The 24915-nt window shown below is 35.1% G+C and overlaps 4 protein-coding genes across 5 annotated transcripts; 1 reads left to right on the forward strand and 3 right to left on the reverse strand.

Moving 5' to 3' along the window:
* Window positions 1–1442: 1442 nt before the first annotated feature.
* On the reverse strand, window positions 1443–11657 carry LOC114730766 (pumilio homolog 6, chloroplastic). Its single transcript, XM_028917875.1, has 11 exons — window positions 11474–11657; window positions 10172–10520; window positions 9829–10016; window positions 8197–9557; window positions 7964–8105; window positions 7753–7860; window positions 6813–7025; window positions 6607–6717; window positions 3587–3778; window positions 2547–2718; window positions 1443–1844 (listed from the first exon to the last, which is right to left on the reverse strand). The coding sequence occupies exons 2-11, from the start codon at window positions 10458–10460 to the stop codon at window positions 1822–1824; spliced, it is 2799 nt and encodes a 932-aa protein (XP_028773708.1). The 5' UTR covers window positions 10461–10520; window positions 11474–11657; the 3' UTR covers window positions 1443–1821.
* Window positions 11658–13144: 1487 nt separating this feature from the next.
* On the forward strand, window positions 13145–17326 carry LOC114730767 (mitochondrial outer membrane import complex protein METAXIN). Of its 2 annotated transcripts, none has more exons than XM_028917877.1 (6): window positions 13145–13486; window positions 13915–14246; window positions 14469–14545; window positions 14696–14756; window positions 15506–15690; window positions 16888–17045. In XM_028917877.1, exons 1-6 carry the CDS (start codon window positions 13327–13329, stop codon window positions 16898–16900), a joined length of 828 nt encoding a protein of 275 aa, XP_028773710.1. In that variant the 5' UTR covers window positions 13145–13326; the 3' UTR covers window positions 16901–17045. The 2 variants fall into 2 exon arrangements, with proteins under 2 accessions (XP_028773710.1, XP_028773709.1); XM_028917876.1 differs by having other exon boundaries at window positions 13153–13486; window positions 15506–15668; window positions 16888–17326.
* Window positions 17327–18222: 896 nt separating this feature from the next.
* On the reverse strand, window positions 18223–18925 carry LOC114730771 (uncharacterized). Its single transcript, XM_028917880.1, has one exon. The coding sequence runs from the start codon at window positions 18915–18917 to the stop codon at window positions 18255–18257; it is 663 nt and encodes a 220-aa protein (XP_028773713.1). The 5' UTR covers window positions 18918–18925; the 3' UTR covers window positions 18223–18254.
* A 2277-nt stretch (window positions 18926–21202) lies between these two features.
* On the reverse strand, window positions 21203–22592 carry LOC114730770 (uncharacterized). The gene has a single exon (XM_028917879.1). It carries the CDS (start codon window positions 22081–22083, stop codon window positions 21235–21237), a length of 849 nt encoding a protein of 282 aa, XP_028773712.1. The 5' UTR covers window positions 22084–22592; the 3' UTR covers window positions 21203–21234.
* Between the last annotated feature and the right edge of the window lie 2323 nt (window positions 22593–24915).

Here is a 24915-nt window from a genome sequence, read left to right on the forward strand (position 1 = left end):
CATCTTAGGCTCTTCCCATTTTCTCTTCTTGGTAGCATCAAAATATTTAGCGGATATGTTTCTTTTCAAGTACTACCCTATATAAAAGATTACGAAAACGAGGTTCGATATTATGAGATTTTTTCACAAAAGAATAATGAGCTGCTATATGAAGCATGAGGGAGATTAAAAAATCTACTTTCTACTCAACAGATGTCCCCATTATGGGTTAGATGACCAGGAGATATCAAAATTTTTATGAATGTCACTACTTTGTTACGAACTATAAGGTGATTCTTATATAAGGGTTGTTTATTCACTGGGGAGGAGAACATAAAGGTGACAATATACCACCAAGTCTCATATAGTGGCCCATCAACTCCTCGTGAAAAATTCAAAATCTTAGTTCTTACATTCACAATCATTGCAATAAGAAAATATTTAAATAGAAACATATTTGTCATATCCTTACAAATGCTGACACTAGCAAGAAGATCATGTAACCATCTCTCAGCATTGCCTTTCAAAGAAAATGGGAAAAGCTTTTAGTATATGGCTTATTAGCTTTATTAGAAGTTCCATTGACCTTGTACGTGACAGTCACAGGAAATCAATGATGTAGGCGTATGTTGTTAGATATTTTAATTATTATTATATATGGTATTATACTATACTACTTATATTAACATGTTTTGGTGACGGATAGATAATGAATAAAACAAAGGCAGTAGTGATTTAGGACAAATTTAAAGATTTTTATATATAACATATTTGCACAATAGCCTTGTATTCTTTTTATCTTTTAATTATTTCCACGTGATTTTCTTAACAATTTCTTTCTTCTCACAGTTGTGTCAACGCGTCTCCCGCTTCTCGGCTTGAGATGAGCTTATTATTTGACCAACAAATCATGCAAATTTCTGTAATTATTATATATTATGTTGATATTTATGGTAGGCTTGTGTTATTTATTGCTTGATAATACCATTATAAATTTTATTTGATATTGATGCTTTTCTAATATTATTATTATTTAAGTATAATAAAAATAATCTTATGATCTTACTGCAAAGTGTTTCCAACAATGAATTTTTTTTCATCCACAAGTTTTATCATCTTTAGGTTGAAAGTATTTGTGACTTGAATTATTAGCACTACCCTTTAAGCTCGGTTTCCCCACCCCTAGCCCATACAAACGGAAATAAGGACAACTGAATAGCTCTTTGGAGAGCCTCACCATTCCGATGCCAAGTTGTAATTTTATTCGATGGATTTGCTTTTGGACAAAATTCAATATTTGGTGAAGATTTTACCGTCAAGTGTACCAAGTAAAAACGACAACTACGTATTTTCATAGTTCTTTCTGGTCAAGAAAAAACACTGAATTTCGTCCGGAAGCAAATCGTCTAACTTAAACTCCCACAACTGTTACCTCTACCAACAGGCAAGAATTCGGCAGCAGATGAGCTTCAAAGAATCCTAAATATTTTGCTTGTATCTTCAGGAAAACCACACACTTAACAAAACAGATCTGGCATATTTTACATCAGGAAGCTTTTCCTGCCAAATAATTATACTCAGAATGATAGTTTGAACCAATATTTCTGGATGGCTTACAATTACATGATTAAGTCTCAATATTTTATGTACGTACTAGTGCTAATAGAAGCCATCAACTGGGAAGCTGTGAGGAGCATATACAAAGCCCCAGAGGTAATATCAATGATTTATTCAGTTGCAGGCCCAAAGCTATACTTTATCATCTCTCTCCGGTGAGTGACATATAAGTTAACCGATTGTCATTTCATGCCACAGCAGGAGTTTAACATGCCTGTATTGCCTTCATGATTCAAGTGTCTGATTCTCTGCATGAAACAAAAATATAGGATAAGAAGCATACAAGGCAATACTTCAAGGATGATGCAATCAAAAGGATAATGTGTAAGGCTAAAGTCCTAATCGTTCAGATAAGATATTTAGTGACTTGAAATCAGGAGTTTTGGTTGCAGCATGTCTTATTAATCTTACTGACATCTGATTTCTGGGTGAAAATCTTACTAACATCTTTAGTCGACAAGTTGATATTCCCAAGTAGCTATCCCTACAATGGTCTAAATACTAGTTTCTGAACAATAAACAGGAATTCAATGGACACTCGACATCCTAATGAGAACGGGCAGGAAATTTAACATTATATAATTGCGGAGAAAGAGCATCTTCAGAATCTGTGATAGACTGATAGTGTACCACTAGTGAAAGATGACTTCAGTTCTGCCAATAAATCGATCCCGGGCATAATCAAATAAATCAGTTGAAACGGTGGTTTCACAAACTTGAAAAACTAAGGCTGCCAGTCTCCCCGCCGTCCGTGATTCTCCCCCCATACCACCAATTACAAATACATGGCCAAGCATAGTTCATTTATAATGAAAATCAAAGCTGACACTTTAACATGGTTTCGCTTTTCACCACAAGGAAACAAGAACCAGCCTTATCATTTATATAATCACAAGAATTTCACTTTCTTTATCTAAAAGAACCAGAACATACTTTTAACAAAAGCTTACCTTCTCCAAACAATTGTTCCATTCGAGCCACAATGTGCTTTCCATAAGTGTATTTCTTCAAAGCATGAGCATGAGCTTTTATACGAGACACTAAAACAGATCTTTGATTTTCAGAACACATGTCAATTATCTTCTGGACTACATAGTTTCCAAACTGGTCTTTCATCATGGTCTGAAACAAACATCAAAACGAGATTTAGCATGCAAAAGTATAAGCTACAAATTACATGTAAAATACCAGACATAAATTGAGCCAATTAGTTAGCATAATTTGTGTCGCATCTAATACTGAGATTTATGCCCCCGCGCATTGTTGCAAAAAATGATTCGTGTAAAAATTGTGGACCAAAGTGTGGTTTAATAGATGAATGACGATTAGAATGATACTTGACAACTCCAACAACAAAATGGTATTGATAAAAGCTTCCCCAAAGTAGACCGCAGCCACCTCACTCCTTCTATTTCAGTTTGGAAAGTCCAGCCACCATTTTCCATCAGGTAAATGGTCCCTAGGTTGATACAATTATGAAATGGTGGCTGGCTGCATCAGCCGAAATGACCATTATTACAACCCTCAAGTTTATTTAATTATTAGTGCTAAATCCAATTCCCTTCAAGGAGCATAAAGTAGTTGTATACCTTAAAGGGCTGCAGAAATATTAGCTACATTTACTACTGGATGCATAAATAGAAAATTTCTACATTGATAGAAACGTGTTGTATCTTGTAAGGACCAATGACAGCCAATAACATTTTACAAGATCAAGAAGCAAGTAGGCATTATTTAGCAGCAACATGTCAATTTCCTCATATAACCACGGGAAAAAAGTATTCCAGGGAAAAAGAAAATCCCCCCAAACAGTATATCACCATCATGCTCTTCATTAAGTAAATAAAAATGTTATAAAAAAGTAATTGAAAAATATTAGAAGACTTGTAAAAATTAGCATCTCCATCGATGTGCTAGGAAGCAAATCAGCCCAGATTTCTTTTCTTCTAAGGAATAGTTGAATATTTTAGAGGACTAAATTTATACTCACCAACAAATTGTCGTCGTCATCGTGCCCAAGAATCTCATTAATCAACAACTCCCGTTCAGTTGCATCACCATGCTTCAAACATTTTTCAACAACATTTGATGCAAACTTATGTTGGCTCAACTGCACAATATGTCCTGACAGCTTGCTTATAATTTGGCTCCTCTCCTGAGGCTTTCCTCTCTCCAACACATGCTGCAACATCATAAGAAACAAACTGTAACCAAGCAAATGGAACAAAAATTTACATGAAAATTTCAGAAGAGCGATTGCAGGAATTAAGCAATGCAGGAAGAGCACTTGGAGTTAAATACAGTCAAGATGCTCCCTGAATAAAGCACAAGAAAGATAGAAAAATGAATTGGCCCTGTCGAAGATGCTTCAACTCTCTTGCCCTATAAAACTGAGCTAGCCCTTAGCCAGGCAGTGGTATGGCAACACCTTTGATGTTTTTGTGATACATGCAAGGCTTGCACCTCAGGTGACTGAGGGAAAAACTGAGGCGGAAAGGGAAGAGATGGCATTAAAAGCCAAGCACAAGTATTTTATCAGTTACGATTAAATAATTATTAAACTTGAACAGAAATTTTAGGGCTTCATTGGTGCATTTGATGATTATTATGACTTATTACTTGATTATCATAACTGAATAGCTCATTCATACATCAAGCGTTGTTCCATATCTGCTATTATTTACTTTTATATATATAACATATTTAGCGCCCCCTTCCTAAATTTTAGTGCCTCGCTTCACACGTGTGTACTTTTCAATACCTCTGACCCAAGGCAATTCAGGGGTTTGGCCCCCTATGTTTTCATCTTTGACTACCTCGCTCAGTAGATGGTAGCCATGAAACCATGAAAGACGGGACAACAGCACTTTGATAGTGATGGAAACCACAGATAATAATCCAGAGTGCGTGGGTCTAACGGATCAAGCTACAAACAGTATGAAAATAGAAACAACCAGAGTAACACAGGAACCTTAAACCACCTATAGCATTCAAGAGGCTAGAGACTCTCCCACATACCACTCACGTTGTGCTTGCTTAAACCCTCCCCAAACGTCACTCCCCCAAGATATCCAACTAATAGCTCTTCTCTCTTGGTCATACACCTCACACACTTCATGTGACTAACTCTTGGCCCCTTAAATAAGAGCCTACTAGCCATAGGTCCACAGATAGACATGTGGGAAAAGCTGAAGCCTAGAAAACTGTTATGAAAAGTAAAGAAATAGGAGAGAGAAAGAGGAAAGAGAAAGGAAAAAGAGTAATAGAAAAAGAGAAGAATTAGAGAAGCGTAGAGGATCAAGAGAAACTGAATAATTTTCAAATCACAGTGCAAAATTGAGATACAAAGAATGGCAAATACTTATTTATAAGCAAAAGCCCTAATAGATAAAATATCCTAATATTATCTAAATATTATCTAGATATCCTAATCTATCCAAATCCTACTAATATAATTAAATACTATCTAAATCCTAATAATATTTATTTAAACCCTATTTATATCATATTTAAGTATTTTCTTATTTATAATTATAATTACATAACAATACCCCATTCCCCAAAAGACCCTTGTCCTCAAGGGTCAAGTACACAAAAACTCGTCCTGAACCAGCACCAAAGAGCATCTTGATTAATTTGCCTTTAAACCAAATCTGAGTCAAGCATGTTGTAGAAGAAACAGGAACAAGAGAAATCGAATTAAAATTGATTGATGATAGCAACGAGTTGTGACACTTTTCTTGAAAGAGAAGGCCCATAAACGCAAACACCATTCTTGTTGGGAGTTGCGTCTTTGATTTTTCCTTTGTTAAGCTTATCAAATATGTCATTAGCATGGGGTACGGTGTTTTTATTATATCTTGAACTGCCAAGTCTTCTGCTCGAGCATCGGAACTTTCTTTTTCACTTCTGTGCGCATACTGAAGATTTTTCTTGATGTTATCATCATACTCAAAAGGCTTTTGAGCTTCGACAAACACATCTTGAGTGGTGGTAATTGATTGCACGTTGAATCCCAGTGACTCTTGTAATTCGATGGACTCTTCGTGGTATGACATATTTGCTTCTTGAACTTCCAAACCTTCTACTTGAGCTGTCAGGCTTTCTTCTTGATCTTCTAAAGCTTTTCTTGCCTTTTCAGCTTCCCAATCTTTTCGCACGTCTGCTACCTCTTGCTTTAAGATGGGTAGAGTTTCACGCCATACCCCACTTATTTCTTCAAGCTGCTGAACCATGTTTTGGATTTGTTCCAGCATAGAATTCATTTTTGACATGGCAGCGGCAATAAAATCCATATTTTGAATGATAGTGGCCGAGGAGCGCAAGGCTCTGATACCACTGTTATGAAAAGTAAAGAAATAGGAGAGAGAAAGAGGAAAGAGAAAGGAAAAAGAGTAATAGAAAAAGAGAAGAATTAGAGAAGAGTAGAGGATCAAGAGAAACTGAATAATTTTCTAATCACAGTGCAAAACTGAGATACAAAGAATGGCAAATACTTATTTATAAGCAAAAGCCCTAATAGATAAAATATCCTAATATTATCTAAATATTATCTAGATATCCTAATCTATCCAAATCCTACTAATATAATTAAATACTATCTAAATCCTAATAATATTTATTTAAACCCTATTTATATCATATTTAAGTATTTTCTTATTTATAATTATAATTACAGAACAAAAACTCTCAAGGCTTGCTCTTAATTCCCCCTAAGGTAGGGGAAAAAAGAGGAGAAACTAATTTGGAAAGCCTTGGTATTAAGCAGGCATGCGTTACGTATATATGTAGTGGAGAAAAGGACGTATAGTTTGAGAAGCACCCAATATAGGACTTCCATCATCTAACAAAACAAAGAAGACATATACATTCTAACATCTATGCAGCTCAATGCAATTATTCGCGTAGTGACAGCATACATGGAAGAAGAGACACACATAACTAATTCCACCTTGGCACCACAATCACAAGATTAGTTATTAGTACTAAGATAGAGGAAGTAAGACCAACCTGGGTGACGTAATTGCCATATTGATCTTGAGCAAGAGTGCAAACAGACTCCAAGATTTCATGCACAATAAACTGACACTGAACCTCATCTGTACAATGCTCTAGAACTCTCTACAAGAAACATTATTATAGAAATGAATGGGCTACCAAGCAAAATTCAATTTAAATGCTAGGAGGAGAGGGAGCAGAGAATGAAATAACCTTACCTGTATGACCCGACAACCATAAGGATGCATAGAAAGAGTGGCAACATGTCCCCGAAAAGCAGATATTATAAAGTTAATCTTTTTGGTTGGGATACATTCAATGCACTTCTGTATTACATGATTCCCATTTTGGTCACGAACACATTTCATAACATGTCCATCCAGTTCACGGACAAGCTGGGCCATTTGTCCAAGATCAATAACCTCAAGTGCCTACCCAAGCATAAAACGAAAAGTAAAATAAATAATAATAGTACTGTCTCTAAATACAGTAAGTGTAGAAATTCAGCGTTCAATCTTCCTCTGAACTTATTTTATCACAAGGAAGAACATTATATTTATGGGGGACTTAAATGGAGGTCATACTCCGACTTAAACATATATATCTAGAAAGTAACACAACTTTATCCTAATCAAAATACGAGAACACCCACAAGCTAATCCAGAATGCATAGAACCATTATAAACAACTGGAAAAAAACAAATAACCCTTAATTAATTCAACACAAAAGAAGAGAGCAAACTGTTGGGTATGGGGTGGCATGACACTGGCATATTTGACATAATGGAAAGAAAAAAGATCCAGATTACAGCCACTAAGGTAAGATTCTTATGATAGCTGACAATAAGAAAATATACATTTGCAATAAGCTTTAGCCAATGTAAGAGTCGTACAGATCTAAAGGTTTAGATCTTTTGTAATGCCTGCTATGCGTTCTCTATGATATAATGACCAGATAGTGGTCAAGACATGCAATAGAAGATAAATGTATAATGACCAGATATGTTTTCCTGTGAATTGTGCAAGTTCTAAAAAATGAGCAGTACTATCCAAAACTAGTAAACAGTGTAGCCATAGATATCATCATAATTATTGATTATTGATTATTGATTACTGATTTATTGATTTCATAATCTTCAATGGATATGAACTATATACCTTCTGTATTACTCGGCAGCCATACATTTGCAGACTTAAAGGTAATATCTGACCAGTCAATTGGTTTGCAAGCTCTTTCCTCTGCTCAGGGCTTCCATGCTCAAAAAACTTAACACAGGGAAACAGGACAATTTAGCGCGGAACAGGATTCAAAGAGCCAAAAAGTTACTCACAAATGTGAGCAGCAATTTACGTCACCTTGTCTATATACCTTTTGAATAACATAGTTACCAAATACATCAGTCATTAATTTGCAAGCATGTGGAAGAATTTCTTTGAACACCAATGCCTTCTCTTCGGCACCACAACTTTCCAACTTCTGTTGAATAAATCGGCTCCCATGTTGATCAGAACTGGAGCAGGAAACCATAGTAATCTTAATTTTCAAGGACAAGAAATTAGCAATTTAAGATAGCTTGAAAAGTAATTGAAAATATCACTTGCCTGAACTCAACAATATGTCCAATAATATCAGACAGCTCAAATCTACGACCTTTGCCAGACTTTAACTCCTCAAGGAAATTATCAATTTTGGGGTCATGACTGCTGTCAAATGCTCTCTGACCTTGCCATCCAGAAAACATACCTCCACTTCTACCAGATACTGGAGAAAATTTCATTTCATTTCTTCTTCCTGGATGACCAGTCCCACTTTCTGGGTATCCTGACAATACTGGACTAGGAAGTGGAGAACTTGGATATTGCATCACAAAACCCATGTTTGGTGGATGCCCAAAATAACTAGGCACCATAAGCCCACCTCTTCTTGAGTCCATATTAACACCACTTCGTTGATGCTGTAACTTCTTATCATCCAAATAAGCGACACTACTAGCTCTCTTCTGTGAATCAAGAGGACCAACTTGGGCACCGGCACTTGCCCTAGAAGCCAATTGATCATAATTACCAGAAAAACCATATCCCTCCACCAAGGGTTGTTGATGATACTGCATGTACATGGGATCACCAAAAGAGGGTTGCAGTGGAAATCCAAATTGTCCGAGAAACTTGCTTGCATGGACCATTTCAGCTCCATGTGAAATGCTTCCCGCAGATGAAACTGCTGGTGAATGTGGAGTAAAACTGGAACCAGTGGCTCCATCAACAACAACTGGTACGGCACCATGGGGAGAGTATGCAGCAACATAAGGAGGAATAGGAGAGGGATTAAAAGTATATCCGCCTACATATTGAGGAGAATACATGCCCGAAGCCTGCAAATTTGCATAATATGGATTTGCTGATGTCATGTATGCTGCTGCTGTGGCATATAGCGGGGGTGTAAACCCAGATGACTGCAGTAGTGGCTGGACATCAGAGGAAAACTTGCTGGGATTAAGAGCAGACTGTTCCATGCCAACATATGCACCATTTACTCCTTGAGAATTGACACTAGGAACTTCATATGGATTGTTTCGCTGCTGGTGCATCTGGGGTTGAATCATATTATTATGGTAGATGTGCTTCAACTTTTCTTCATAACTCTGGTTTTCTGTATTTGGCAGATTAGATATATTAAGAGCCTTAAGTTGAGACTCAACAACGGAAACATCCAGATCATTAGAACCCATGCTGCCAGTGGAAACAAAAGATGATGAGCTTGCAACATGGGCAGATGTATCAACAGTTGATGACAGCCTCATATCTTCTGCATTTGCAGTGAATTTAGCACCGTCTACTGTGGTGACAAGGGGATCATGGGAAGAACTCGAACCAGCATCCAAGTCAATTGCTTCCTCCACCATTCCATGATTTACTGAAATAGACTTGCTATATACAGGTGATGCAGTACGGGGAAAATCTTCCTGAAATATTGAATTTTGAACCAAGAATTACACATGCACAATCTCATAATTACGCTGGTGGAGGAACGAAAAGGTAAGTGGATCGGTAACATTCAACTTTCAAACTCAAATACAAACAAAAATGCAAAAAAAAAAAAAAAAAATCTCAAAATGGCATGGTTACCGCCCACTGCAGCAGGCAAAAGATATGGAAAACTAAAAGAGCTAAAGGTGGAGTATCCAAATATGATTGAAAACGTAAATGAATATGAGTTAACATCAGAACAATCACCTGTATCAAATCAACCATATTTTTGTGCTGAGATCCCGTTGATGCTGCATCCAGTCTCTGCCAGACTCCACTCGTCTTGTCAAACTCATTATCATATGGCTGTTGTGGTGATTGATCATCCTCAGACTCCTCCTTGTGTGTTGTAAGAGTGCCTCGTGGCAAATGTAAAGAGCCTTTACCGCTAACATCTGCATAGAAAATCTCCAGTTAATGCTAATGCCGCAAATTAGATATAACCAACGGAAATTTTCCATGAGATAATTGGGGAGCAAGTCTAAGGTTCAGCCTCACATGGAGCAGCAGTAATATGCCATAGATCAATATAAATGATTTTTGGACTCACATTTTTGCACGGGTCTGTTTAGAGTTTCCAAAGTTGCACTCTGGGTGAAGTTCTGCCGAGATAATAGGTTTTCTATGGCAAGAAATGAACCTTCCATGTTGGGAGGTGCACTGCCACTTCGGCTGGGTATCACATCCTTCCCAGCACTATGGAACCTATGTCCCTTCAAAAGCATGCCCAAATCCTCTGCTGCCATGTTATGAGATGGTGGAGCAAAGGTTGCAGCTTCCTTAAGGGAGGGCCATTTGCTCCCAGCTCCTGAGATTCTAATTGGACTCTCAGTTGCCATATCACTCAAACCGGTTTGTGCCTTCTTTTGCAATTAAATTGAGAAATGCCCCATCGTCTCCTAAAGTGGAGCCATAAAATTTTCAATTGGCATTAATGTCTAATGAGAAATCAACTTCTTACATTAGTACAGAAATTGAGAAAATTTGCACCAAAATACTGACAAAATAAGAACACTAATGACTTTGCATAAACTTTCAGTATCACTTCAGTTTTGATGTAGCCACATACCAATTTACATAGAAAAAGTCATTATTATGCTTCTTAAATTCCTGCCGATCCAAAGACAGTTTTTTAGCATTAAAGCCACAGTGAATCAGAGATTTGATATGATATTATACATTCACAGTCATTTTTCATGCACCACAGCGATGCCAGGTCACTGCAGTTACAAGAGTGAATATTTCAAATATGCCCCACGATATCAAGGCAATTTCACCCAAATTCAAATTAAAGAGATAGACATGATAAAGTAAATATACGAAGATAAAGCATCATAGATAGCCAAATAGATAAGGGAAATCAATTTTTAACAAAATAACTCATAATTCATACTGAGCACAAAACATAATTGCTTCATGTGCACGTGAAAGGACCAAAGCGGTCAAACCCTGTAATATATTCAAGTATAAGCACCAGCAGTGTGCGTAAATTCCACAAACCCTAACTAGTCAAACCAATTTTCCCTCTTTCGTCCTTCCCAGAAAACAGACAGGAAGGAAGTAATTCAGTTGAATTTTGACTAATTGATTCTTCGTTGAACACGATCAAAACAAAAAGATAACCAGCTCATCACCAAAGACAAGCCTGCCGACCCAGCAACCCCATACCATCGACCAATTCATGTAAACAAGACAAGCAACACAATTCACAGTATGCGAACACTGAACAGGGAAACAACCGACAATAACTCACAAAAGGGTCAAAGAAAACAACCAACGAAGAATTCATACATGCACATGCTAATCAAAACAAGGAAGCAGTTGAAGCATGAAGAAAATGACACAAACTCACATAGAGCTTAGTTGAACTTCCACCGCAGCAAAAATAGAGCAACAAGTCCAAAACCCTAGATTCTTTCCAAAGGATAAACCTTTAGAGAGAGAAGCAGATGACGACGACGACAACGACGACTACTATGAAATGTATTGAGGAGGAGTAATAAAAGGGGCTAATTCCAGTCTCCAGACAGGGTTTTGCTAAGTCTCGGCTACAAGAGGCACAAAGGACAAATTCGGAAATGGCCAAAATAAATATGCGCTCTGATAAATGTAAATTTGTTCAACGCACACTTTCGCTTGACACGTGTGCGCTCTAGTGCAGTACACAGTACACACATTCCGAGATTCCAATATAGCCTCATATGATTTGGGTTTTGTTTAATCTTGTACGCTTCCAACTTTGTTTAGAGAGAATTCATAAAATTAAGAATCTTAACTTTGTAGGTTTTATCGTCTTATTATTTTATTATGAGAAAACACGCAACGCAAAAATCCACTACATATCCTAATTAGAACATTTTATTTATAATTTATAAATAAAGTCTTATAAATAAAACCGTAAATAATACTCCTCCGGTCTTTAATATAGGACCCAATTATTGAGTTGGTTTTGGTCCTAAATATAAGACCCATTTCTCACATTTATCAATTTTCTCTAAATTACCCCTATGGATACTCCCTCAACCATAATCAAGTAGAAGAGGGAGAGAGGGTATTAAGAAAGATGATTATGGTATTTTAGGAAAAACATGTCACATTTTTTATAATTAACTAACTTACCTAATTTCTTAATCTAATCAAATTAGTTAAATGGGTCTTATATTAAGGATCGGAGGAGTATAATAAACCCTTGTGTCTTTTACGATACAAGTCTTATTCAAAGTATTAGGCTTTATTCACATTATGCAATGTATTTGCTATATGTACAAATTATGTAACCAATTTATTAATTATTTGTAGTTTTTCTAAAATACTTTTTTAATTATTAGAATTTGAAATCAGCAATTAATGAAAACCTTATATACAATTAATAAAGATTATATAAAAAAATTAAATAAATTTTAAATAAAATAAATTAAGGACTTACATTACCAAAATAAATATATCAATTAAATTTTATATTTATAAATGGAAGAGTATTAAGCTCATAAAATGAGTTATGTTAGCATCTGGGAAAGAAAGAATTATGTTACCTATTCAAATTGGCCTAAGTGGTACAACTCTCATAATGGATGAGATGCCAAACATATTGTGACTCAAATACCTTATGTTTATATGGTTTTAAACGAATCATTAATAATTAATAATAAATTATGTTGATAAGAAGCCCATTTTAATTTTTTTTCTTTTTTGATAAAATTATTTGATACTCAACATTCCAAAATTTTTCAAAACTTGTATCCTGTTTTTTTTTTCCCTCACAATTCAAAAATTTCTAGTTAGTAAGGAATTTAGTTTTTTTTCCACTCAAATCATCATGTTAGATTAATGTTGATTGTATTTTTTACACTAAAAAATTCAAATTAATTGGTTTTCATTTTTAAAATTGATTTTTTTCATCTTTCAAAGGGGGAGGAGAAAGAATTAGAGGAAACACTAGGCCCAGTGGGCTCCGTCAGGCCCAGATTTGGGTGAATTTACCCGAATGCCTCGGACGGAAAGCAACAACCGAACCAGGACCCAGAAAGCAGGGCCGACAAGAAAAGCAAGAGGAAGAAAGAACCCGTCTTCTTCTTGTTTATGCTGTTGCGAGACACGATCTAAAATCTATAAACCCTATTGCCAAAGCGCTTACTTTCATCCATTACTGTTTTTTTTTTGTTTATCTTGATAAGTTGAATTCTATTCTTCTGCATATTTTTGTGCATGGCGGAATCGAGTGAGAGAGTAAGAAACACCCTGGTTGTGAGGAAGTCCTGCTTTGGCCTCCCAACTGGATGTCCTCAGTGCTTGTCTGCTTACATCTATCTCAAGTTGGCTCAAGTTCCATTTGACGTGGATTTCCACTTGAACTATCCGGATTCTGGTATTGCTTTTTCTTCATCTCTTTCATGCTCGATTATACTGGTTTTATGTTTTCACAATTTGTGTCGCCTCACATTTACTGTGTTTGTGTTGGTTATTTTGCTTCCTTTTAATTTCTCCATAGGTGTTTTCGAGTTGGCTTTCTCGTGGAGGATCAATTTGATAACCTGTTATTTTGTACCTTGTTTTTACTGAGTAAATATATTTATTGTACATTGTATTGCTATTCTACTTGCAAAATTAGTTAGGGTAATGCTAAATTATTTTCAAGTTACGGTTTTTCAGTCGTATCTTCTGTTGGGGGCTCGTGGACCTTAATGCGCATTTGTTATTGCATGTATAGATGTTTGCTTACTGAATTTTGAGATATGTTTCTGTTCATTTACATGTTCAATACTTACTGTGGTTTCCTTGGATTGTGGTGTCTAGATAACATCCCTTACTTTGAGGCTGGTGATTATGTGGCCTATAATAATGAGACGGGTGGGCTCATTGAGTCTTTGAAAAAAGATGTTGTTGATATAGACGCTGGGCTTTCCTCAGTCACAGACTGGATACCAATGAAAGTGATGCTCACCACTTGGCTTGCTGATGCACTTGCATTTGAACTCTGGGTGGGAGGTGACAGTTCTTCTGCTTATAACATTTATTATTCTGGTCTTCCATGGCCTATAGGAAAGCTTCTATTCTGGAAGCAAGCTTACTTGCTAAAGCTGCAATACGGGGTAAATAAGGAGAACGCTGAAGTAAAGGAGGAAGAGGTCAGTTTCTCTTATGTATTTGATGCTTTATTTGAGGATACCTGATGGGATGGAGAGTTCCCAAAAATCTTATCAGTGCTCCATTTGCTAAATTGTTCATTTTTTGGGCCTTTCTTTCCCTTCTTATGTCCAATACTTTACATTTTTTCCAGTTTATATTTTTCATGATAAATATCATTTTCTCTTGAATTTGGTTTTATATGTAGTATTACTGAATGACAGATTTATTCAAGAGCTAATTCTGCGTATGATGCGCTGTCAACATTTTTAGGGGAGCAAAACTATTTCTTTGAGAATAGGTGACGCTTCTAGCTTTTTTTTCCTTAATGTAACCTCACCTTAGTTATACCAATATCTTGGAATATCATAACGTATTTTTTGAGTTGTGAGTAAATCTAATTCTGGCCTCCTGATTATGTGTATTCACGTGCCTTCTTCTACTTATGCAGGCCATCAAGCTTGGATGCTATTTTTCTTGCACATGCTCTTATCACTTTACAAGCTTTGCCTGTAAGTTACATTGTCAGATTTCCCACGATCTTGATAGCTTAATCTTTAAAAGTCATACCGGATATTCTAAAGAGTATCATATTACACGGACATGCAGACTCACCGAAGCCTAAAAATTGTAGCACATGACATTTGTGCGTGGTCTCTAATTGCTGAGCAAATAGTAAATCATAATATCAATTCTTCCCTACGCACTTATGCTGCTGGACAGGCTAACAGAAGTAGTTACAGTACCCAACGGACAACTAAGCATCGTGATTAACATCTAACAACCGTTTCCCCTCTTGACAAGTATCAATCATCAGTTGGTTAAAACTCATAACCCGGCATATCCTGCATCTTAGTTCCCTTGTCTTGTGGAGTTTTTCTTTAATGATGACAAAGATTAGAATGAATACATGACTCTTATCTTGCTTCTTTTAAATACCAATCTTTTCCACAAGACAAAGATGAACGTGGAGAATTAATAGTGAATTTATAAATTGGGGATCAGTGAATTTTGGCTTCTACTTTTCTTCTTATGGAGAACTATCACGTTTCCTCTCAACTTTCTTTGATATTGCCTTCATTTTAATTCAAAATTATTTTTTTAAAATACTTGTGTCATAGCTTCAGTGTTTTGAGCATTTAAAAAAAGGTTTTTGAGCATTCTGCTTTTGTGGTGGGCTATAATCTGGATGCGATATAGCTTTATAAAAGTTTTTATGACGTTCTTTTTTTTTTTATTTTTTGCTTATACGTACCATCAGGAAGCATCAGTGCTACGGACCAAGCTTTTGGAACATGATAATTTAGTGAGATATTTGCAAAAATGCAAGACAGAACTCATAGATTCTGATCCATTTCCGACCTCTGACCTGCCTTTCCATAGAGATGCATCATCATCAGCTTCAAGAGGCCATTCAAATTGGAGTAAGATTTTTTCAGGACCTTGGTAATGCATACTTTCATTTTGTTTTATTTGAGGAATGATTGAATCATGTGCTTAATATATGATCTCTGAGCGGAGTAAAATGATCTTGTCACTAGATCATGTACTGAGCATAATGAAACTAGTTATTAGGGCAAGTAGCCTGGTAGAGTATTAGAGTGATAGTAATTATCTTCTGAGTTGACTTTTCTCGTCAACTGTCTTAAACATGTTACAACCTGGCTTCTGGCTGCACAGAAAAGCATGTGAAGTTGCAGACAGAAGTTGAAGTTTCATGTTAGATTCCCTCATATTGAAGTTGCAGACAGAAGTGGGGGAAGAATGTAAATGAGGGGTAGATATTGTTCTAAGCAGATTATTCAAAGTCACTGGGTAGAAATACAATATCTGAATTTACTGATACACTAAGAAAATCCTCTAAATAATATTTATAACTGAAATTATAGGTTGTGCTTCCATTAACTCTTAGTAGGCTCTATAGGCAAAGTACACCTACTAGGAAATAATTTCAAGTTGAGCTAGTGCTAGAAGCAAGTATGTAATATGTGGCTAGGTATCTAACTTAATTTCTTGGGGTCTTTGCACCTCACTATTCCACCTCTTAGTGTTTTTGGCTAGAAAGTTTTTGTGAAATTTAGAAAGAGGAAAGTAGAGAAGAAGGAAAAAGTATACCTCATGCATAGTTGCTGACATATTTTGCTCTTTGTGTGGCACACTCGAATTCTACAAAAGCTTTCTAAGGCAGTACTCTAAAAGGGGTGACCTAAGTCTAGCTGACGTAGTGAATGTCCAAACTATTTTTGATGTGGGAAAATGGAAGATACTCTAAAAGGATGTTTACATGTCTAGTTATGCTAGGAGGGGTTTTAGTTGAGAGGGGGCAGAAAATGACTTGAGCTTGCTATTGCTTGACCAACTCTGCTGTAATTATCTATAATTATGAAGGAAAAAAAACTTGCAAATCACTAAATATAATCACAACAAAAAGTTACACCAAAAAACAATACATTATAATGATTGACTCCTTTTGTCCTGCATTTGTGGTACTACTAAGTTAAAATATTTAGGTGAAAGTATCTATTTTCCCTGTTGCTGTCAATTTTACTAACCTCACATTGTGGGATAAGACTTGCTGTTATTGATGTTATGATGCTCCATCTTCTTTTAGATTCATTTGTCATGTTCATGTTTATTTATCAGGTTCGAAGCCTAAGAGCAGGAAACCAAAGCGGGAGAAAACGAAGGAGGAGAAAACCTTTAGAAGAAGGGCTAAATTCTTTTTGGTAGCTCAGGCAGTTGCAGTTGTTCTTTTCCTCACGCACATTTCTGAAAGACATGAAGCTGAAGCAGAGCTAGATGATGACTATGAAGGCTATGGCTATGATGAATGAATTTTGTTCTGACTACGTCTTTCCCTTGTTATCATGCAAATTGAAAATTTTGGTAATTAACCATCAATATCCATAATAGGATCAATTTTTCCCCTTCCAGTCATTTTTTGTTAATTATGCTCACCACATCTTCGGATTTTGTCTGAGTCGAGTCTCATTTTCGGGGTGTATCTTAACTAGGTGCATTTAATATTTTGCTGAATGTTATTCAAATAAATTGTTGGAAAAAATATTATTATATCATTTTATTAATTGAGAGAGTTGTTTAGGACAATACATATTACAGTTAGTTAATTAATTTGGACAGATTAAAAAAATTTGTTACATTAGTTATTTATAATAAATATGTTACTCCTCTGGTCCTAAATATAAGATTATTATACACACTAGTATAAGGGTTTTATATTTAGGATAATAGTTTTATATTTAGGACCGGAGGAGTATTTTTTTAAAAATACATTTGCTAATAATGTGTATTGATTATGACTACTATTTAATGAGACATTTAACATGTGTGATTATTATAAGGATTTTTTTAAAATATCAAAAATAAAGTAAATTAAAGTTTTATATTTATCATCAAATTAAACTAGTTTTAGTATTATTGGTGACCCCAAGCTTATTGATCATTGTCTACTGAAAGTGGTTTTATGCTTTTTTTCACCATTGCATTGTATGCTGCGGTTTACAAGGGCTAGGACTCATAAGGGCCAGTTTGCCTTCACCTGAAGAAGCACTTTTTCAACTGGTGAAAAAAAAAAAAGAAGAAGCATTTTTGTGCTTTAAAAAATATTTTTTATATATTTATTTTTTTCAATAAATTTTTATATATTTATTTTGTATAAGATAAAATCACTTGAAGATCAGTTAAATCAAACGACTTCAAGGTATTGCCCAATCGGGGCAATGTTAGCACTAGGGGGCCTAGATTTTTCTGGGCCAAGACACTAGGGGCTTATTTTATATCTCGTTTACTTGTTATTTTTTTAAATTAATTTCGAATCATATTTATTATAATTAATTAATTAATTTGGTATTATCTACACAAATTAGTAGTTTAACAGCCTCATGTTATGCTTAAAAAATTCATGTAAAAAGGAAAAACTTCACGTTAAAGCCAAATCCAAATGCTGGTAAAAAAAAGAAAAGAAGCCAAATCCAAGTGGAAGCATCCTCTCACTTCACTCCTACCCGCTGCTTCACAAGTTCATCGTATCTCTCTGAAGAATCACAGGCAAACTCTGCGAGTGAGCTCATGGCAACCGACATTCCTCCACAAATAATCATAATCTCATCTTCAACCATCGTCTCTGCAATCACAACTTCTTCTGCTTCAATCGCTTCCATATTCCCATCGGATTTCTTCCATCCTCCTATCTTCCGTCGAGAATCTTCTCGAACCTGTTGGGCACACAGGGACCTCACAGTAGCTGTAAAATACTCTATTCCTTCAAGAACTGAAGCTTCGTCGATCGCTTCTAACTGCCTTGACCATTCCACGCACAGTCCAATTACTGGATGGTTTCCGATGCTGGATCGACGAGGAGAAGCGTCATCGGATCTGACGCACCTGAGTAGCCAGCCGGTTAGCGTTTGAATGTAGGATCTCTGAGCTGCGATCCATGACTCGAATCTGGCGCGCCAGTTCTTCAGTTCGGTTTCGAGGCGGGAGGCTGAGCCGGCTGGCCTGTGTGGATCGGGTGATGAAATTGAAGACTGTTTTCTGGGTAGGAGAGTCATGGCTTCTTCTAGGATTCTCCTCTGTATCCAATGACACTCTGCCATCACTTTCCACATCCTTGCAAGGCTGTCGGAGTTGTTCAATTGCAGGATCAGCATGATGTGTCATGCAGGTATGGAAATTTATGGGATTGCATAGCATATACTAAAGGGATAAGATTTAGGTAAAAACTAAAAATAACTCTTTACTTTGTATATAAGTGTTACATGATTGAATTTTCAAATGAGAATTTTGTACATTTTGTTTTGGTTAGATTATCTAATAACAAACACAAAAAGAGCTTAATTCAATGCCGTTGAAGCATTATCCTACGTAATTATATGCACATCTTGTGTGGGCGAGATATGCATTATAAACAGAATATTTTACAGATAAATACTAACTTCATGTCTCTTCTTATTGATTTTTTACAAATATCTTCTGTAAATTGAGTTTTTTTTTTTGGACTGAATACTGTAAATTGAGTTTATCTAAACACTTTTTATTGCATGTTAGTATCACTCCTCCTATGGTTTTTCCGATTAGGAAAATCAATTTATATAGAGTGATAAGAGAACAGTTGCTGTGTGTTCAAAGAATTCAGTTTTTGGAAAAAGTAGTTTAAAGCTTATCTGGAAAACCAAATTGTATGGGAATAACGACTTTCACCCGTACCCTTTCACCAGCTGAAGCAGTTGAGGATGCAGCTCCTTATCCCTTAGAGTTTCGATTCTTTTGGAAATCACGTCAATTGAGTGCATTGAAACCATCATCTGAGTATGTAGATCTCTAATGGTCACCCTTGTTTTATCCACTGAAGAGGGATCATCTCCTTTTACATCTTGATCCCTGAATAGCATACAATTCTTCTCATATGCGATTCGAACCCGTTCTCCAGACTGTTGAAGAAAAAGGTACATGCTTATCAGTTAGAGATGCATTTTTATTCTTCAGATGTTCTTTAAGCTGGAACTCTTGCCTGATCTCATCAGGGCTCAGGATCATTAGAAATTTATAATGTTCGTGGGTAACAACCTCGACAAATAATCATTAATAATTCAACAACGGCTACAAAATTTTACTTTTGACAATGCTTTGTAACAGTTCTGAAAGGGTTGCCTAATGTATAAATAAGCAACATGCTGTTGATTTTTCAATTTAAACAATAAATATTTGGCAACACGAGAAAACTGTTCCCTACAATAAAATAAACAACAGTTTCTAACTATTGAAATGAAATTTTCAAATAAACAACATATAAATTGTTGCCTATAAGACTAGTTTTAGTATACATCTGAAAATCATAAATCCAAAAGTTATTTTGAAAGTTGTGTCTGTATATAATATTTTGTATTATATTATCCGATAGTGGTGTTGGGAGAGTGGTTAGAACTTATAACCATCTATTACTTTCAAGAGTTGTAAAGTTTTGCATATTTTGCCTAAGTGGTAGAAGAAATATTAAATTTTGCCTATTTTATGTTTAGGCAACAATTCTTTTTTTTAATGTTCTTTAATGTTGCCTATTCCTACGTAAAATCAACACTCCAAAATTGTTCCAATAGGTTGGCATGAAAACTGTTTCCTATTCCCATAAAATAGGCAACAATTTTTGCAAACTGTTGCCTGAAAAATAAAACTGCGCTTGGGATTAAATGTGTTGCGTTATCAAAGTCTCTTTCAATTTTCTTCTGTATTGGTTTAATTTATCTTTTCACAAGCCAGCTCATAATCAGTTGTTTAATATTAAGTTATATTTGAAATTGTTAAATTCAATTGAGGATTATTTTTTGGGTCAAATAAATTAAGGATAATATTCTCAAAGTTTTTTTTTTTTTGGAACTGTCACTCTTTGAAAGGAATTGGGTTCTTTTAATTTGACCTAACCATTCTTGGTAGCTTGTGCGTGCTTATTCAAGCACAGGCCTGTAGTTATTTTGACAATGTTATCTTTTAAATTTTACTCCTCATAATAATTTTTAACAAACTTTTATATCTTTTTATTGATTATATATTAAATAAATTGTGCCGTCTTAATAATCTCTTGTTGAAACCTTGCCTATGTGGTATTGACACCTTACAGAGAGAAGTTAACACCCTTTTGGGTACTGTTCAACAGTATAGAGGTGAAAGTTCGGTAACATACCCGGACTTCCTTGTATAGTTTCTTCTCCCATTCATATAATCTCTCCAATGTCGATTGATGACTACTATCAGAGAACATGGAGGGGTCTTCTGGGAGATCATTTACTGCTATCGTAAGCATTGTCTCTATCTCCAGTGCTTGAAGAATTTAATAAAACCCTTGATGAGGATGAACATGATGAAGCTGAATGGAATATAGCTATTGGGTTTAAAAATTTTCCTGCAAAATAAATAGATTTAGTCCTAAATAAAAAATCGGGCAGTTACATTTTTACTACTTTCTTGCTCAGTTTAACAAATATACTGTAAGTGTTCAAACATGAAGAGGGTGGCATTATATATAAATTGCACTCTTCCCAACCAAAAAAAACCTGACAGATCATTAGATGTCAATAAATACTGATCTTTCTCACCCTGTAACAATTGTGATACATCATTTGCTGCGTTGCAGACTACTTTGAATTGGGATCCCAGATCCCAGATCACTTCTGCCATGCTTGTGGGCCTTCGGTCCATATAGACAGGAAAACCTGAAGTTTCTTCATTACCATCTTGATCATTAATCTCCATCATCTTTTGTCTAGTTTCAACACGACCTGTACTTAGAGCATTTGACACATCTAAACTTGCTCTGCCCTGGCCTTTGTCTGAGCAGTCGACTTTATCTTCATCAACATCATCATCACCACCACCATCATCATAAACTTCGTCAACTGTGGTTTCCATGGCGGAATTGATACCGAAATTTGTTCTTTCTTCTGCAAATAATCTGTTCCTAGTAAACTCATCTGGTTCAGTTTCGTCCTCTTCCAAGTCAGGTATTGCCTCTTCTTCTCTGGTCTCATCATCCGTAAGTACTGGGTCAAGGTTACTTCCAGTGGGGTAGCCATAGTAGTCCAATGATGAAAATGGGTTCCAGTAGAAATCCCACTGGGAAGCTTGAGGTGATGGGGGAGGAAGATTTGGTCTATTATTGGGAGAATAATAAGAATAGAATGGAGAATTCATAGCAGATAAACCATCAATACCAAACTTGTACATTGGAGAATACGCTTCAACTTGAACCATCTCAGGAGATTGAATCCTCTCTTCAACTGAAACTACAGGGTCGCCACTTGGCCTTAGGTAGTTCACCTTCATTGCCACTGGACTGGGGACAAACTCTACGGTTGTGTCGGGTGTGAATGAATGGAAGAACCCTTGAGGTTCGTGATCTTCTTCAATGTAATTATGAAGAGCAGCTGACACTTTTTGCAGGGAGCTTTCTGTGTTTTAAGAGCTGAACTGCTTCTTCATCATCCAGCCTTGATTGAGAACATCCCATATCTTACAAGAGATTTCCCTATGATTCTATGTGCATTGAGTGTCTCAAGCTTTCATTTAAACAAAACGCCAGATTCATGTAGACTTCATCTACCTGTTGACTGATAGAAGTATTATATTCTGAAATGACATCAAACATGAATAGAGTAAGAGAATTAGTATTGCCTTTGAAGTTTGAACTAAAGAAACTTGTGAACATCAATAGGCAGGATGCTTTTCTTTTTTTTGAAGTTAGAAGGGAAATTTTAATTTCAGATTTGAAACATTATAAGCAAGTAATGGAGATTCTTGAAGTTCTTTTTCTCTGTATTTTGGAGTATCAGAATGTATGTGAAGTAAGCATTTAACTTTTGATGCGGGAATTTTTTTTTTTTTCATTTTGCTTCTCTCAAAATAAAACAGGAATTTTCTGAGAAAAATATCTCAAAATGCGAGTATTTATATTACTGGCTGGACTGGAAATATAACGTTATTTATAATCTGCATCAAATTATTATTAATTTATTATGTGCACAGATACGAGGTATATTCTCTAAGAAAAGTAAAAGAGACAATAAAATATTCTGAAAATGAGGAAAGGACAAACCAATATGAGTGAATTTCAAAATTTTAATTCATAACTTATACTATTTTGAAATTTTTAAATCTTACTAAATAACACAAATGCCCATCATTTTTCCTTTCTTTTTTAAAAAATGTTATCGCCTCAGCACCCTTAATTGGTTTCTAGCTATTAGAGTTTCGGCACTGGCAACCTTGCTAGTGGTCGGTGGCCAAAGCTCTGAAGACATGTCACCAAAACTCTGATGATGGGTCACTAGAGTTCAGATTACTACTCTTTCTTATGTATTGACTACTTTTTTTTTTTAGTTATTGATTACATTTGTTTTTTAAATTTCGATGGCTACTTTTGTTTAGCTACTAACTAATCTAGTATTGTGATTGACTACTTTCATTTCGAAAAATTTAGTGACTATTTTTGTATAGCTATTAACTATTCTAATTTCATTATTGACTACTTTTGTTTCAAAAATTCAAAAAATGCATTAAGTGTTGTTGTAAATCTAGCGACTATTTTTTGTTCAGCTATTTGCTACTCTTGTATAGTCAATAGTTATATAAAAATAGTTACCGGAATTTGGAAAACAAAAATAGTCAATAATTAAACTTGAATAGTCAATAGCTATATAAAAAAGTAGTCATTAGAAGTAAGGGCAACGTTATCATTTTATAATATTTTAAAATTTTAAAATAGTATAAAGGTTTAATTTGAAATTTTGAAATTCATCCATTTTAATTTGTTTTTCAGCATTTTTGAGGATATTTTGGTATCTTTTTCTAAAAGAAAGTTTAGGAATTTGGTGAAATAATGATACAAGTAAAGGGTTTACATAGCAAAAATGAGCTTTTGTTAATTAGAAATTTGAGAAATTGGTATAGGGCCTGGAAAGTTAAGTAAATCATGTTTAGAATATTTAATAAATATCTAAAAATAGAATTACCTGCAGATACTATTTATAACAAAAAAAATTAATCGCTATTTTGAAATTGTGATTGCGTATTAGAAAAAAACTCATAAATAACCGAAATTTTTAACGAAACATACTCATATTTTATCTACCTTTATATAATACTAGTCCATTAATGGGGTAATATAAACATTGATTCTATATCTTAATGCCATCTGCTTTGTACTGAAAGTGTCAAACTACCGACTCAATAAAAGGGGAGGAGGAGCTTTCGATGCTTTAACCACAACATAAGCTAAGTCCATGTTTAGTTTCAAAATGAAAACCACTAAAACTATTATTTTTAGTATAAGTGGATAATCAATACTACTTCCAGTCCTAATTATAAGAGCTAGTTGACTAATTTGAGGATATTAAGAAAATAAATTAAGTTAGTTATTTGTAATAAATAAGTGTTATCTTTCTTAAAACATCCTTACTACTAATTAAGTTTATTAGCTAGACCTATCATTATTAAAGGGATTACCTTAAAAAAATACATAAATATAAGAGACAAAGTGGAATGGGATCTTATAATTAAAACTAAAATAAAAATCAAACAATATCTTATATTAAGGACTGGAGATAGTATTAACCTGTTCTAAGTTAAGATTGGTTAAAATATTTTGTTAATGATCCAACACAATGACTTGGCTCATGAATTAATTAGGTTAATGCATAATATCTTAATCGACGATGTTGCATGGGTTTCTTGCGTAAGGTGTACTTCTTTATGGAAGCATATTGCACATGTTTAAGTTAGGCCATTATGTTTTAGGAGATGAAAGAACCGACCGACTGGGGGGGGGGGGGAAGCTCTTCTGCATTTTACATACAGCATAAAATTATTTAAAATAAGCTAATCCAAATACCCACATAAATACATTAGGATTTTTAACTTAGCTTCTTCAACATTCATAAAAATACAAATGTTTGTAGGTTTTTTTTTTTGCCAACAAATGTTTGTAGGTTTTAACCTAATGACATGGTTTGACGACCAGAGTTGTGCTTTTGATTCATGTGCCCATGGTGGTCTTCATTTTCCTTTATGATCTGGGCATGATAGGGCAGTACTGGCTGTTGCTTGGTATTTATTTCTGTGTTGGCCTTCAAGCTTCATGATTTCAGTTTTTTGTCATAG

Source organism: Neltuma alba, unplaced genomic scaffold (genome assembly GCF_004799145.2).
Source record: "Neltuma alba isolate B1F8T4 unplaced genomic scaffold, ASM479914v2 tig00012763_pilon, whole genome shotgun sequence".
Classification (NCBI taxonomy): domain Eukaryota; kingdom Viridiplantae; phylum Streptophyta; class Magnoliopsida; order Fabales; family Fabaceae; genus Neltuma; species Neltuma alba.

Bases quoted from the DNA above. Each gene is read 5' to 3' on its own strand.
- LOC114730771 (XM_028917880.1), bottom strand. From the start codon at position 18,917: ATGCTGATCCTGCAATTGAACAACTCCGACAGCCTTGCAAGGATGTGG.
- LOC114730766 (XM_028917875.1), bottom strand. From the start codon at position 10,460: ATGGCAACTGAGAGTCCAATTAGAATCTCAGGAGCTGGGAGCAAATGG. The intron at 8,106-8,196 runs GCAAGTGATATT...TTCCTGCTCCAG, and splicing joins GGACATATTGTTGAGTTCAG to TTCTGATCAACATGGGAGCC. The intron at 6,718-6,812 runs GTAAGGTTATTT...TGTTTCTTGTAG, and splicing joins ATGGTTGTCGGGTCATACAG to AGAGTTCTAGAGCATTGTAC.
- LOC114730767 (XM_028917876.1), top strand. From the start codon at position 13,327: ATGGCGGAATCGAGTGAGAGAGTAAGAAACACCCTGGTTGTGAGGAAG. The intron at 14,247-14,468 runs GTCAGTTTCTCT...ACTGAATGACAG, and splicing joins CTGAAGTAAAGGAGGAAGAG to ATTTATTCAAGAGCTAATTC. The intron at 15,669-16,887 runs GTAAGATTTTTT...TTTATTTATCAG, and splicing joins AAGAGGCCATTCAAATTGGA to GTTCGAAGCCTAAGAGCAGG.
- LOC114730770 (XM_028917879.1), bottom strand. From the start codon at position 22,083: ATGAAGGTGAACTACCTAAGGCCAAGTGGCGACCCTGTAGTTTCAGTT.